Below are 13,753 nucleotides of genomic sequence, written 5' to 3' on the forward strand. Positions count from 1 at the left end.
TGAACTAGCTGTGTCATTTGTCCATGGTGACTCAGAGCCTTTTAAAGGAATCTATAAAATTCAATTCTGTGTTTTTTGGGCACCTTGTGTTGTTTTCTGCTTTTCTTCTTCTTCTTCCTCGTGGTTTTAACATTAACACCTTGTTAGAACAGCAGCACCTTCGCTAAGCCGTATTTAACAACCCGGAGAACAGAATTAAATCCTCGCTGCCTGGCTCCAACAAACTCAACAACTCAACAGAGGATTAGTCTTTGTGACATTAACAGTATTAGTGTTTATTATGACAGCTGAAATGTACATTTTACTTTAAGCACATAAGCTTTTGTTTTCAAGCACGGTTCACACAAATGCAGCGCTGGATATTTGTGTTATTTTGGTACGGAACATGGTGTGTTTGATCAGATCAGCGGCAGAGGGAGATTATCACCTCAGAGGGGAAACAGTCATAATAAAGTCTTATCTGTGAAATGCAATTATGTGATAAATAAATATGTTTTTCTCATTTTTTTTTGGGTTATCAAATTGTCTTTGCAAACAATCATCCTCAGCGGTTACAGCAGTGTATTTACAGTGAAGTCGAGAGTAACGTAACATCTTTAACAAAATTCATATTCTACATACGAAAACGGTTAGCTATTTGTTTTAATATAAAACACTGTTAATAGACTCATAACTGTGTACAAAGAAGTGCAGCTTCATAAATAGCTTGAGAACTGTAAGACGAGAAATAAGCATTACATTCATCATCATTAAGGAGGAAGAAAGACACTAAAAAAGTAAGCGCTGTGCACCTCAGACATGGCTGCGCTGAGGAAACAGTCTGTGCTTCTTTGAGCGGCAAAAAATGTACAATTACAAGCCGGAAAACTGCACTGTCATAAACAGTGATTGACTATAGCTGGTGTGTGTGTACAGCTCCGGTTTTGTGCCATGCGTGTGATGTCATTACACTGACTGTAGCAACGTTTTGCCGTTTAGAAACCAGAAACACTGTGTGACCCTCCCAGCAGTTCTGAAGGCATTTCCTTTGTCAATCCTTTTCACTGAAGCAAAATGTATACGATTTGACTTATATATCAGTTGCTCCTTTTTTCCAGAATTTAGAAAAATACACAAAAATGACAAACGACATATGAAACACAACATTGTAAATATATAAATTGATATCAAATATATCTGATGGTAATACTAAAGACTAAATTTCAGTGAACATAAATCACGACAGGATGTACTTCACTTGCAGCTAAAAATACCTTTAAAAATGTCAAAAAAACGACCTGTTTATGAATTAATCATTTTTTTCCATACAGTTTTTACAAATAATACCATTGTAATTCCTCATAGTCCAAAGTAAGATCCTCACAAAAATCCAAAAATAATCATGCTATGCTATATGACAAAGAAAAGCAGCAGAAGAACCTTACACTTGAGAAGCTGAAGCCGAATGTTTTGTGTTGTTGCTTTCATAACGACTGAAAAAAATTAGATTAGCATCAAAATAACTGCTGATTTCTTTTCTGCCAATCAACTAAAGCTCCAGTATAATGAACCTTGAGCTATATGAAAGACCAACTGGGATTTATCCTTCAGAAAAAAACAGATGCTTAGTTCTGTGACTCAACTGTAATGACAACACATGACAGGCACAAACTGGAGCTGGTGCATACAGGACAGTAAATTGCAGGGTCAACTGGGTTGTTCAAACATCTGTGTCCAGTGGGGGAGGGAAGTCCAGACATGGTGACAGCGAGTCCTGGCTGTGTGTAGAACTAATCCCAGTGTCTGAGTCTGTGTCTGTAACGTCTACAGGGGACAGGCTGTGTTTGAGTTTCACTGTCTGTGAGACGCTGCACTGAGTCTCACTTTTTAAAGGGACAGGACTGGACTGCTCCTCTTCTCCTCCATCCCCAATTTGCAATGAGCTCAGGTGGGCAGCCAGCTGCCAGCACTCCTGATCCTTGGAGACCAGTGTAGCGTCATAGTATTTCAGCTGCTTGTCTATTTCTGCAGCTTGGTTGTAGAGGGACACACCGGTGAAGAGGCTGTGCTTCAGGTCATCCTGCAGCCTCTCCAGTTCAGCGGTGTAGAACGATTCGTCGGTCTCCGATGGGATCCAGGAAGCAGCAGCGGCTCCTTCCTGTTCACTGTCCTCGTATTGGCTCAGAGGAAAGTTGGCCCTCCTCAGCTCAGCGTCTATATCCCGGGACAGCTGCAGGATGAGCTCCTGGTGCCTCTGAACCTGCAGCTCGAGCTGTTCCACTCCGTCGCTGGTGTACAGGTACTCATCCAGCTGCCTGTCGTTGAGCACCTCCAAACTCTGAGCTAAGGCCTGAGCCAGTGGACCTTCACACCCAGCTTCCTTCTGCTCTTCCAGATCAAACCGATCAATCTCCAAATCCAGCTCCCTCATGTGTTGGATCTGCTCTCGGATGGTGTGGTCCTGATTTAGAATAAGCTGCACCATCCGGTCGACCTCGTCGGCACCTGGAGAGCTCTTGCTCTCCTTGTGAAGCTTTTCCAGCTTTCTAAAAGCTTTCTTCACCATGCGCTTCTGCCTCTCCACCGGCAGAGCCTGGGTGTGCTGAGCTCGACTGTGCTCCCATCTCTTCGGCTTGGCCCCCTTAGACTTTCCAGCCTTCTTGGAGGGCTGATGCACAAAGTCACTGGTTTTGACCAGAATAAACTGGATGAAGGGTCTCTGGTCACCCCAGGCATACCAGAGTCTCAGGATTCTGGTGAGAGGGGGCAGGGCCCTCTCAAAACCCTTCCACCGCTCAACCAGACAGAAGTCTTTGGGTTCGCCGTGCAGGAGCCGCTTGCTCTCTGGGATCGACTTGTGATCTTCCAGTAATGCCTGAATCATATCGACACATGTCGTATGCTTCGTTACGCCGCAGACAACTTTCTCCTCATTGCAGACAGTAACCTGAATCTCTTTCCCGGCCACAGGCTCGGCATCTTTCGTTCTGGGAAAAGAGACGGAAAAAGAAAATTACATTTTTATTAAGGTTGTTAACTTGCTTTTACGTCACAAAAGACTCTCCCATGTGCAGTCACTGACTAAAATGTCAAAACCCAAGACTCCATGTTTGTAATGTCTTGCCCATACTTTATGGGCTATTAATGACTCAACATCGAGATTTTCATGTATATGAAAACAAGTGAAGAAAATGCGTAGACCCAAACCTGGTAGTTAAAAACAACACACCTTAATGCAACCATACTGCAACTCTAGATACCGGTGAAGCAAATGGTTTCCATACTGTAAATATCAGCTAAAGCTAAACCGGGGATGACTGAGCAGTCAACACGAGTCCTGCTGAATAATTAACACAGTGGAAGGACACTTTAAATCCAACTGTGACAGTAGGCTAATCACTTGTAGCTATCAGCCCATACTTGATTTGATTGAGTTTGACAGACGGGTATTTGACACCAAACAGTCTTTTTCTGCATTTAAACATACCAATGATTTTTCCCTTGGAAGTATTGATAGGCAAATGACTGGGTTTTCTTTCTTTCTTTTTTCAACTTGCCTCTCAGGGCTTCCATAGTACGAGGATCCCAAGCTCCCCTACCTGGACTGTCCTCCTACACAAAGCGCCACTTGTCCCGCCAAACCTTTTTCACCTCACACAAAATAAAACAGCATAAACAAACTTTGTAGGGGCCAATTTTGTTTACAAAAAGTTTACAAAAAAAATTGTATTCATTGAAAATAATTTGAACTACTTTTTGGAACATATTTCTTTCTGTCTGATTAGAATAATTAATCGGAATCCTTCGATAATAAAGTGACAAGGGTTTAGTGGTATTTTTTTCTTTAGTTTTCCTCAGTGATCCTTTTGAAAATGTGTTCTGAGGTGTGTACCTGGATGACTTCAGAGCTGTAGGACCCCTTGTGCAATTTATATGCTACTGCCTTGAACTTTATTTAATATATATTGTTATAAAAAGTGAAAAATGTTTTCCTTGGTGACAGGTATTGTAGATACTGTATGACTTTGCTGGCTCATGGTGATCTGGATCTGGTGAGCTGTTGCTTGTGGCGGTGGACACACCTAAGGCACAGCTGCAGACCATCATGTAATTGCGGGCTGTATCTAAGCCTCTTTGGGAGTGTTACGTTTTCAGAGAGATCTTCGCGATCGAAACATCCAGCCCTTTTCACAAATCAAGGCAGGGGTGAAAATTGTGCTCTTAGTCTCTCTTTGGAGTAGTAAACACTCACGATCACAGCAAGTTAACTTCAAATGCGTCACAACCTCCTTTACATCAGCCACGTACGCCAATGCGCGCATATTCTCCCACTCATGCTGTTAAAGCTCTTTCACTTTTCAGAGTAGTAAATTTTCAAAAATAGATCCTACTTTGATGGGTTTCCATTAGGTCAGTGAGCAGAAAACTACATTGACTCATTTTGTGCTCCCTGGCTTGATTCTATTAGACTGTTACTCATCGTCTTACTCATCAGAGATGATCACTTAATGGTTCGGTTCTGAGCTATTTAACCCCAAGGCCCTCATTACATTTTCGTCAGGACCGTAAAAACTTGCTCAAAAATTGACCCCTGATGGCTTGATGATATCCATTTTTTACATGCTTAATGGAGCACCGGTAATATCCAGGACCTAATATCCAGTCGTTAAATGATAGGCACTGGCAAAGCAGACATCCACAACATGAACAAGTAATCAAATCAGTAGATAACATTGCCAGACATTTCAATTTGATTTCAAGATAAAGAATGATGTATCAGGTAACCACTGATATGAAAGATGAAATGTTAAGAACCTCTTACAATCGATTTGATTAATTAGATCAACTCCGGTGTACTGCAGCCAAGTTTCTGTCTTGTGTTTGAAGTTAAAGCTGACACTGAAAGCCACAGGTAATACTCCTTTAATTAAAGACAACTGAATCTGGAAGAATCCAGCAAAAGATTATATTACCCAGACACAAAACCTGGAGCACCTTTTTCTAACACTGAACTGCAGACTGATTTGGGGGGTTTAAGGAATGTTGGTCTGTGGTTTTGCAACCACAGACGTGATACTCCATTAACCTGTTAACAGCAATAAATCAGAGTAATGTGCTTGTAATCCTGTCAATGTGAAGTTTCAGATACACTCAGCCACAAAATAGAACTCAGATATCAAACTCACTGAGGAGTAGCTCAGCAAGTAGCCCAGTAGCTCTGGGCATTTTTGTCACTTTGCATTTCAGTTAAAAGCAAATAGAATAGAGAGAATAGCCTTATCTGCAGATCACTTCCAAACAAATAAGACAAATGCTGCGATTAAAATCTAAAACTATATGCTCTGCCTGGCTATCAAAGGTCAAATCATTTTAATCTCCTCAGTGTGTAGTAATGTTTTGAGACCTGAGCCTTGCATCATGTTGCTGCTGTTGTTGTTTTTTATCTCGCTGCAGCCCACATTAACCACTGATCTTCACAAGAGAGGGTAGACAAAAAAAAAATACACATCCACTGAAGATGATACAGATACTACCAGCCTGCATGCCGTCACAAGCAAGTGAGATGCATTAAACAGGAGAACTTAAATGCGGCATTATCTCACATTTTTGCTGATTTTACAGTCTGATAGCGCTGTGTTTTGGTTCCCACACAGCATGAAAACACACAACTGGAGCATTGTGTAAGCTGGCGGTGAATAAGGTCTCAGGAATGCGATACGTATGCAACAATGCAAGAGGCTGGTTAATGGTTATGGAGACCCTCGGAGACGAGCTTGGCAGAGCAAATACCTGAGCTATGCGCAGGCCAAACAAATCCAGCACGCCTCTGGCAATCAAAGACAACCACCACGACGACTTTGACCTCAGAGTTTCCAGCTACCACTCACAGTCAGGAAACCCTGCAAACGCTACTGCTGCAGTGGGTGGACACAGTGAAGGCCACACCTGTGCAACACAATGCAATCAAATACAACAGCTCCGCAGCACATGATCTGTTTGTACAGCTTAGAAAAGCCAGAATTAGTTCGAGCCGGTTTCAGAATTTCCTGAAGAAATTGTGGATCTAATGGTTAGTGTTGTTGTCCTGCTGTGACCTGAAGTTTCACAGTATATGGCAAATTAAGTGATTAAACAAATGTATATTATAAATTATGAGTATTGTTATAGATCAAATGACCCTTTTGGATATGGTGTTTGAATTCAGCACCTGCTTCACTGATAGGCTACCTTTAAAAGCTGCGTTCACACACAAGGATCTACAACCTTCTTGCGCCACTGGAGAGGTGTGACTAGGAATTATGTATGCATGAATGGAAAGACGGATACAATCAGGAATGACATGACAATGAAGACAAGATAAAGATACGAAAAGGGAAAAGAAAAACTCTACGAAACATTTTTTTCCCTGTGAGGTACAGATATTTCCTATAGATGGACCTGAACATGTGACAAACATGTGCGTATGTTCATATCTGAACATACAGGTGAATAAACACACTCTACAGACAATCGGGTGTTTCGGAGGGGGTGACCCAAGCCCCTCAGCTGTGCAGGAAGAGGGCACAGCCAGGCTGGGAAGCACCTGTATTTGTCCTGGGCCACAATCACCAGCGCTCACACTACATCCTGCCACCACAGTTCAATGGACAGAGGGAGGAAGGGGAAAAATGGATTCCATGCCGGTCACTGTGGTTTGTTTTCAGCTCCAATCTAATGTGAAGAAAGTGTTGACAAATCTATGACTGTGGCCACGTTACTTACAGTATATTTTAACTCTCTGGAATGAAACGTATAATGTCCAGTGTTACAAACAAAGCTAATGTTCCTGATGAAATAGCTGCTTTGGAGACACATAGCCTAGCCTATAGCATCACTATTATAAATAAACATTTAAATTGCCATACATCATTCATTCATCAACATGGCTTTCATGATATTGGATAGGCTAACTGGATTAGCCAATATAGCTGTTGGCTAATTTGTGTTGTAAATTAGAAGTGCAGCTACGCTAACTGCCTAAATGCCAGTTTAGATCGATTTTGTTGAGGTTTCGTTGGCCACTTTCAACAGCTGACTGACATCAACTGAGACAGACATCAATTGAGAAAACACAACCTCCCATTTCTCTGTTAGCCTCCACACCACCTTAATGACACTCAGCAAGACAAATCGAACTCTAGAGACCTCAGAAAAAATGAAACAAAGTTGGATTTCTAAGAAGATGCTGGATTGTATTTTTGTTTTTTACTTTGAAGGAATTTGACAGCTCAAAACACAAAAACTGTATCGCAAAACAAAGTCATTTTCTGATGACAAACATTCTGACGACTGGCGCTACCAGTCTCTGGGAGTACTTTAAGCCCTCACCCTCTCCAGTCAACTCCCTGTCAGGACAAACACAAATGCTTCATGCACCATTGGGCTGATTACATCGCAGTTTATGTGTTCATAAGGGCTGTCACTTGCCATTTGATATTCATAGCTTGGGATTAAACTGCGGTTCCGGACGCAACAAATGAGGGTGCCCTGATAGGTCACGGCTTTGAGCGATAAATGACAAAGCCGACACTGATATTATGATAAACTCAAAGCCCCCCCCCCGCCGATTAGAAAATGTGCCAACAGAATTGAGATGTGTGTGATTATTTACAGAAATACTTCAATAAAGGTTCTGCTCCACCATTAAGTAACACAGGACCGGTTAGACCTCAACACTTCACACTTGAGTGAACCCGAGAAACCTGAGCAGACCCGCTTGACCGCAGTTTGAACTTTCAAAGCTGAGGTACCCGCTGGAGACATCAGACATGTGGGAGGAAAACCACATTTAAATCCCATGAAATTTCAGCACAAGTTTCTGCGTGGGCCGAATACGTTCCACAGCTCCACCGCGGTGGCATCGCTCTCCTCCATTGTAATACTCATAATGACAACCTTGTAGACATTAACAACTCCCTCTGTGTCATAAATCTGCACGCTGCAAGTTACCACAGCGGACTGCATGCTGGTGGTTCGAACAAGTCATAACAAATGACAGAGTTATAGCTCTCCGGTGTCTCAACGTGTTTTCTCAGATCAATAGTGATGCGATAAGGTATGATAATGAGACGGATACTTCCAGCAGAAACAAAGCGGCGATAGAGCATCAGCAAATATATCCCGTAGCCACCGCTGTCAACAGGATCTGATTGTCTTGCAGTGGAATGGAAATTCAGATTAGTGTGGTGGTAATTACAGGTTTCCTCTCATGATATATAAATATGTGTAAATCATTTCTGATGAAATCTCTATGAAATGGTGGTTCACCTGAATACTCAGAACATATTTCCACATTAACTTCTAGTGGCAGCCGTGCAGACAACCCCTGTTTTATAGCCAACATTTTGAGACATCCACCTCTGAGATTAATGTTGCCTGTCAGTGAAGTTAATTGGGAATTTGTTTGTGGTGCCGCAGCAATGAAAAATTAAAGCAACATAAAATAACAGCTTCAATATCACGTTGATGGTACAGTGTAATAGTATAGTAATAGTAATAGTGTTAATGGTATCTCAAAACACACAAAATGGCAATTCCTACATAATGTTGCTTTAATAAATACAAGAATGAGGGTGTACAGCTAAAAATGCTATCGCTGCATACTAAAATGATTACACTGACAATGCTAACATGGTGATGTTTAGCTGGTATAATGTTTACCATGTTTACTATTTTAGTTGAGAATGTTAGCAGTGTAAGCTAATGAGCAGTATATACCCAGAAAATTATGGAAGCATCATTTTGCATGAAGCTGGTATTGAACAAATTACTATTTTGACTTTATGACTGCGATACAGAAAGTTCAGGGATCACCAATGTGTTGCTATTCATTCTGAGAGAAACATAATTGCTTGTACTAAATATCATTTGAATGGCCACTGAGAAGCTAAAAGCCACATATGTCAATCTAATGGTGGCGCTACTAGACGGAAAGTCCTGGGAAGTTGTTTCATGGCATCCATCCAAAAGTTGTCAAGATGTTTTCGTCCAGACTAATGCTGGTGGACCAACAGACTGTCGTTGCCGTCGATATAGACACACCGCTAAAGTGGTGTCATCCGTGTCCCTGTGCACGTCTTCATACCACTAAAGCTAAGCAAAACAATGTCTTCTGTCGGTGGTTGGGTGAAGCATTCCTTTAAAAATCAGCAGAGGGAAATCTGAGTGTGTTCTGTGGGGCATGAGACATCCCCTCACAGACACGCGACCTTTGCATTGTTTCCCATATAGTCTTTAATGTTAATAACGTCCAGCCATAAAACTTAGCTCAGGAAATGCTAATGCAATGTTTTAATTCAATCAAAGCCGCCCTGTTTTCAGACTGACCCCCACACAGCTCTGAGTTTACTCATCCTGTTTGGAAAAGGTTTCATGTGCTCCGTCTGTTTATAGTGTATGAGACCACAGAAGGCCATCATACGATTCAACGGCAGTTAAAACAAAGAGAGGAACCAGAATTTAATTTGTGACAAACACATAGACTTGCAAGATGTGGAGAGGACATACGGTCCATGGGGTTTTCTGTGTCTGGTTTGTCTATTAAAAGAAAGGTACTGTAGTGAAGGAGATACTCCGCTGGACAGGAGACGCTTCCTCTCGCTCTTATCTGCGAGAGGATGAGGGATCCGCGAGGAAATAACATCACTTTTCTATCTGGATATGTTGATCTCTGGGATGACTCCCATTCTGATAGGCATCTGTGAGCAGAGACACAACACACCCCATTCCTTCCTCTGTGAAACCACCCGCTCTTCTTATTTTCCTGCCCCCCCAGGAGGTCTGTGAATCACCAAATAAGCTCTTGCTCAGTGAAAAGAAATGACTTCTTCCCTTTCAACACAACTGAATGATTTCATTGTTTGCCGTGGCCTGCTAATTCATGTTAACCAAGCATTTTCAGCAGCTAATTGGTCCTGCGCACAATGCTGTCATGCTGTAATTGTGGCTAAGAGCAAGATTAAGTGGAAGTGGTCACTACATTGCTTCGGCTACATATGTCAGCGGGTGGTAACCAGCCAGAATGCAACTGACAACGGTTTGACACACAGGACTCCCTGATGACGCACTGATGATAAAAGGACATTAAAAGAAAGCGTTGTCAGCTGCAATTATCGCCACATCTATCTTGAAAGTTCGTCAAAGTTTTGATGTTCTAACTGCCCGCAACCGAAGTTCAGCTTCATGTTGTCATTCTCCAGCAAACATCCAGCTCGATGTGTCAGCGTGAGTAAAAGCGAGTCAAGTGTTAGACATATCTACAGATCTAAACAGTTGAGGTAATTATAGGTGGCGCAGTGGTAATTACTACACAACATGAAAAATAGGACATCGACTGGAGACAGCCTCAGTCAGACTGTTTGAAGTCAAAGATCATTCATCTCAGCTGTGTGTGATGTGAAAATACATCCATTCTTCTGCTGGTGCCACTGTCAGAGAGTTTTTTTTACAGTAATTTAGCATAAAAGCCTCTTTTATTTCTAAACTTAATCCAAACCCTTTCTGCTAGGTTTGGTGGTAAACGAGAGTCTTAATGAGGCAAGCTAATGAAAATAGTTCTTTACCCACAGTTAAAACCTTTCTGATCCCGGTTTTGGCAACATGAATCCTGTTTGCACCCTGCGAGGGGTTTGGATCATGACCTAGATACTCCTGAGGAGAAACTCTGTTTACCAACTCTGCTCAACAAAAAGTCTGCAGTCAACTGTCCAAATAGAATTTCTGCACCAACTACAAAAGGACAGCTTGTTGCTGAGTGAATCTCATTTTCCCACCTTTTCAGAGCTGAGTCTGGATATCAGCTGCAGCAGGGGGCACATCAAAAGGCCGAGCTAGCCACTCAAAGAAATTGCTGAAGCAAAGTATACGGGTGTTGATGACAGGATCTCTCTCTCTCAACCTGAGATATGGAGGACTCTGGTGTCCCAGATGAAACGTGCATTAAAAGTAACATCTTTGCAGTAATTACAGAGCAAAGTGAAGGTGAAATATTTCATGAGTCGATGTACAGCACAGTGTGCTTTGACAGGAAACAAAGAGCCGCACTTGGAGGGCATATTTGACTCCAAAATTTCCACAAGTGGAAAAATATCTCCCACCTGCAGGCGAGAAAATACCTTTTACACCAAAGAGTCAAATAATGGTGCGAAAATAACTAGAATTAAAGAAAAACGTGCTTAGGTTACATGCCCTCCCTTTTTCTCCAGATGCCTAACACACATTGGAATACTGTTCTCAAAATTGCACGATGTAGGTGTCCTTATCAGTAATATTTCCACAGATTCCCACCAAAATGTCGAAACAGAAGTGTTAGGATTTTCTACTACTGCTTGGTTTGAGTTTAAAACGACATGGGAGTATGTTGCGATGATTATCCATTACCTTTAAGATCCTATAATCCTTCTATACTCCCAGAACAGTGATCGTGCATCTTGTGGTTCTCAGTGGTAAGCCTCTATACTGTAGCATTTGCCTTCCTCTAAAGTGTATATTTGTGTGTCCCACAGTAGGCCTGCCACCTGTCACTATATCCTGTTTTGGCAAATAGAGTGCACTTCATTCTGATATCATAGATGACCATTAAGGACATTAAAACAAATTGCATAAATAGGCTAATCTAGCCCTTCGTGCAGCCCACTCCTAAATCCGATGCGCACTGCTGCGTCGTGCGTAATTCTCCCTCCCCAGCAGCTCACCACATCGCGCCTTCCAACACAAGAAGTTTTGCAAAAACAAAAAACAAAACACGCACACTTGGGAGGATTCCCGTCAACAAACTCCTCTCTTCTATCAAATTACCTGTTTTTCAGTCGGGCTTTCAGGAAGTTTTTCCCAAACGGAGCCATGACTCTCTGGAGCGCGAGGGGAGCAGACCAGCGATCCGAAACGCGTTACAGTCCCGGCATGGCAGGACGCCGGACGCACTTTGTGGAGTGTTGCAGAAAAGTTTTGAGAGCCGTCCCGACTGCAACTCTGTCCGCCCCATCCGAGGAGCGGAGGGAGGTGTTTCCCAGACTCCACAGAGATTTATTGGTGAAACTCTGCCCCCTTCCACCTGCAGGAGCAACCTGAGAAACTACCAAGGAGGGGAAATTAAAAAAATAAAAAAGAGTAGACGCTTCTGGCAAAGTAAAGGGGAAAACGAACGATAACAGGAATGGGGGTTAAAGGGATATACCGTAAAGAAGGTTCTAGTCTGATGAAACTCACTATTAAGTTGAAAGTATAGAAGAATGTGAGATTATGACACCGGAAAGTACAGATTCTGCACAGTTTGGACATAAGAAACAGCATTTTAGTGTCAAATATCATAAGAATATTTCACAGAGTACACATTACATTACATCCAGTACAGAAAACACAGCTGTTCTGCACATTGCTTTTGTCTGTCAGGTTACTCTGATCACTTTCCATGGCCTTTATTTGTAAAGTAAGGTAAGAATCTGGTTTACAGTGTCAGTGAGCTGCAGAACAGGAGGCGCAGGAGGAAACCAAACCTCCTGAGCTTTGGTAACTGGCTCTCCCTGCTGGATTCCAATGACAAAGATGAAATTCAGACATGAGAGGAATGCTCTAACTCTAACGCTGTAACTATCTTCCGCAGCAGAATACATACGGTTTGAAGCCGTTCCACCTGGGCTGTTTACTCTGTATTAAAATCATATCAATCTCCACGGGGACTAATTAGTGTGAGCGTGGACAAGTACTGACAAGACTATACCTGCACCCAATTTATGGATTCAAATCAAAGTGGGTTTCATGTGATAGTGTACCCCGTCGTCGCGTTTTTCATATGAAATATCCACTCCTGTTTATTTATCATTACAATTGAAGGCATCCAAGGTTTCGGAAGCCGGGTTACATTTGTTTAGCGCTCATGCTTGTGCTATGAACGTCAATTAGAGAGGTTATTACTTACTTATGTCTGGCCGTACCAAGCAAAACAGGTCATAGTCAAAGTTATTCCCTGAGAAATGATGTTAAAGAAAGAAAGAACAAATCTGTCCCTTTATCTGGATCCACACCAAAAGTTAATGGGGTCTATTATTAGCTGAGACCCATCCTCTATTAGTTTTTTGGAAATCCATTTAGCAGTTTTTATGAAATTCTGCTGACAAACCAGCCATACAAAAGGACACGCGTGAAATCATAACTTCCTTTGTGTCTATTAAGTCCATTATTATTTCTAGAGTAATAAGAGAATTTTCTGGATGATAAAATCTTACTTTTTAAATCATAATAGCCCACTTAATCGAATATAGATAACTAGCTATTGTTTCGATTCATGTTTTTAACAGGCACCAATTCGTTCAGTAAGTGCAGACAATCACCTGTTGATTTACAAAAGAAAAAAAGAAGATGAGGGTGGTGAAGCACAGCTTCTCCTTATATGACATAAAGAGCGAATCTTTGTCGTGCATACTCCCACCTTCCCTCAACTCCCCTGCAGCCAGTCCTGCTGAGACAAATGCAAAGCAGCCCCTCAGACTGTGTGCGTTGAAGAGGTTAAATCACCTAAATCTCCCAAACCTTGACGCAAAACGCTTTCGCCTTGTGATGCCAAAGTGACGTCTGATAAAACGATGACACGCTGACGGGGTGGAAGAGAAAATATGAAGACAGAGATAGCTGGATGGACGGGTGTGGGGAGGGGGCTGTGTCGGTGTGTGGGAAGGTGGGGGTGGAGATGAGGAGACGGAGGGGGGGACTGATCCTCTGACATCACATTGGCTCTTAT

The 13,753-nt window shown here is 42.2% G+C and overlaps 1 protein-coding gene across 1 annotated transcript; it reads right to left on the minus strand.

The window, feature by feature from the left end:
• Positions 1-244: 244 nt before the first annotated feature.
• Positions 245-11,968, minus strand: rassf9 (Ras association domain family member 9). The gene is made up of 2 exons (XM_030424697.1): positions 11,815-11,968; positions 245-2,966 (listed from the first exon to the last, which is right to left on the minus strand). Exons 1-2 carry the CDS (start codon positions 11,859-11,861, stop codon positions 1,700-1,702), a joined length of 1,314 nt encoding a protein of 437 aa, XP_030280557.1. The 5' UTR covers positions 11,862-11,968; the 3' UTR covers positions 245-1,699.
• Positions 11,969-13,753: the final 1,785 nt, after the last annotated feature.

The sequence above is a fragment of the Sparus aurata genome, chromosome 8, assembly GCF_900880675.1.
Source record: "Sparus aurata chromosome 8, fSpaAur1.1, whole genome shotgun sequence".
Lineage (NCBI taxonomy): Eukaryota > Metazoa > Chordata > Actinopteri > Spariformes > Sparidae > Sparus > Sparus aurata.

Bases quoted from the DNA above. Each gene is read 5' to 3' on its own strand.
- rassf9 (XM_030424697.1), bottom strand. From the start codon at position 11,861: ATGGCTCCGTTTGGGAAAAACTTCCTGAAAGCCCGACTGAAAAACAG. The intron at 2,967-11,814 runs GTAATTTGATAG...CTCTTTTCCCAG, and splicing joins AAAGCCCGACTGAAAAACAG to AACGAAAGATGCCGAGCCTG.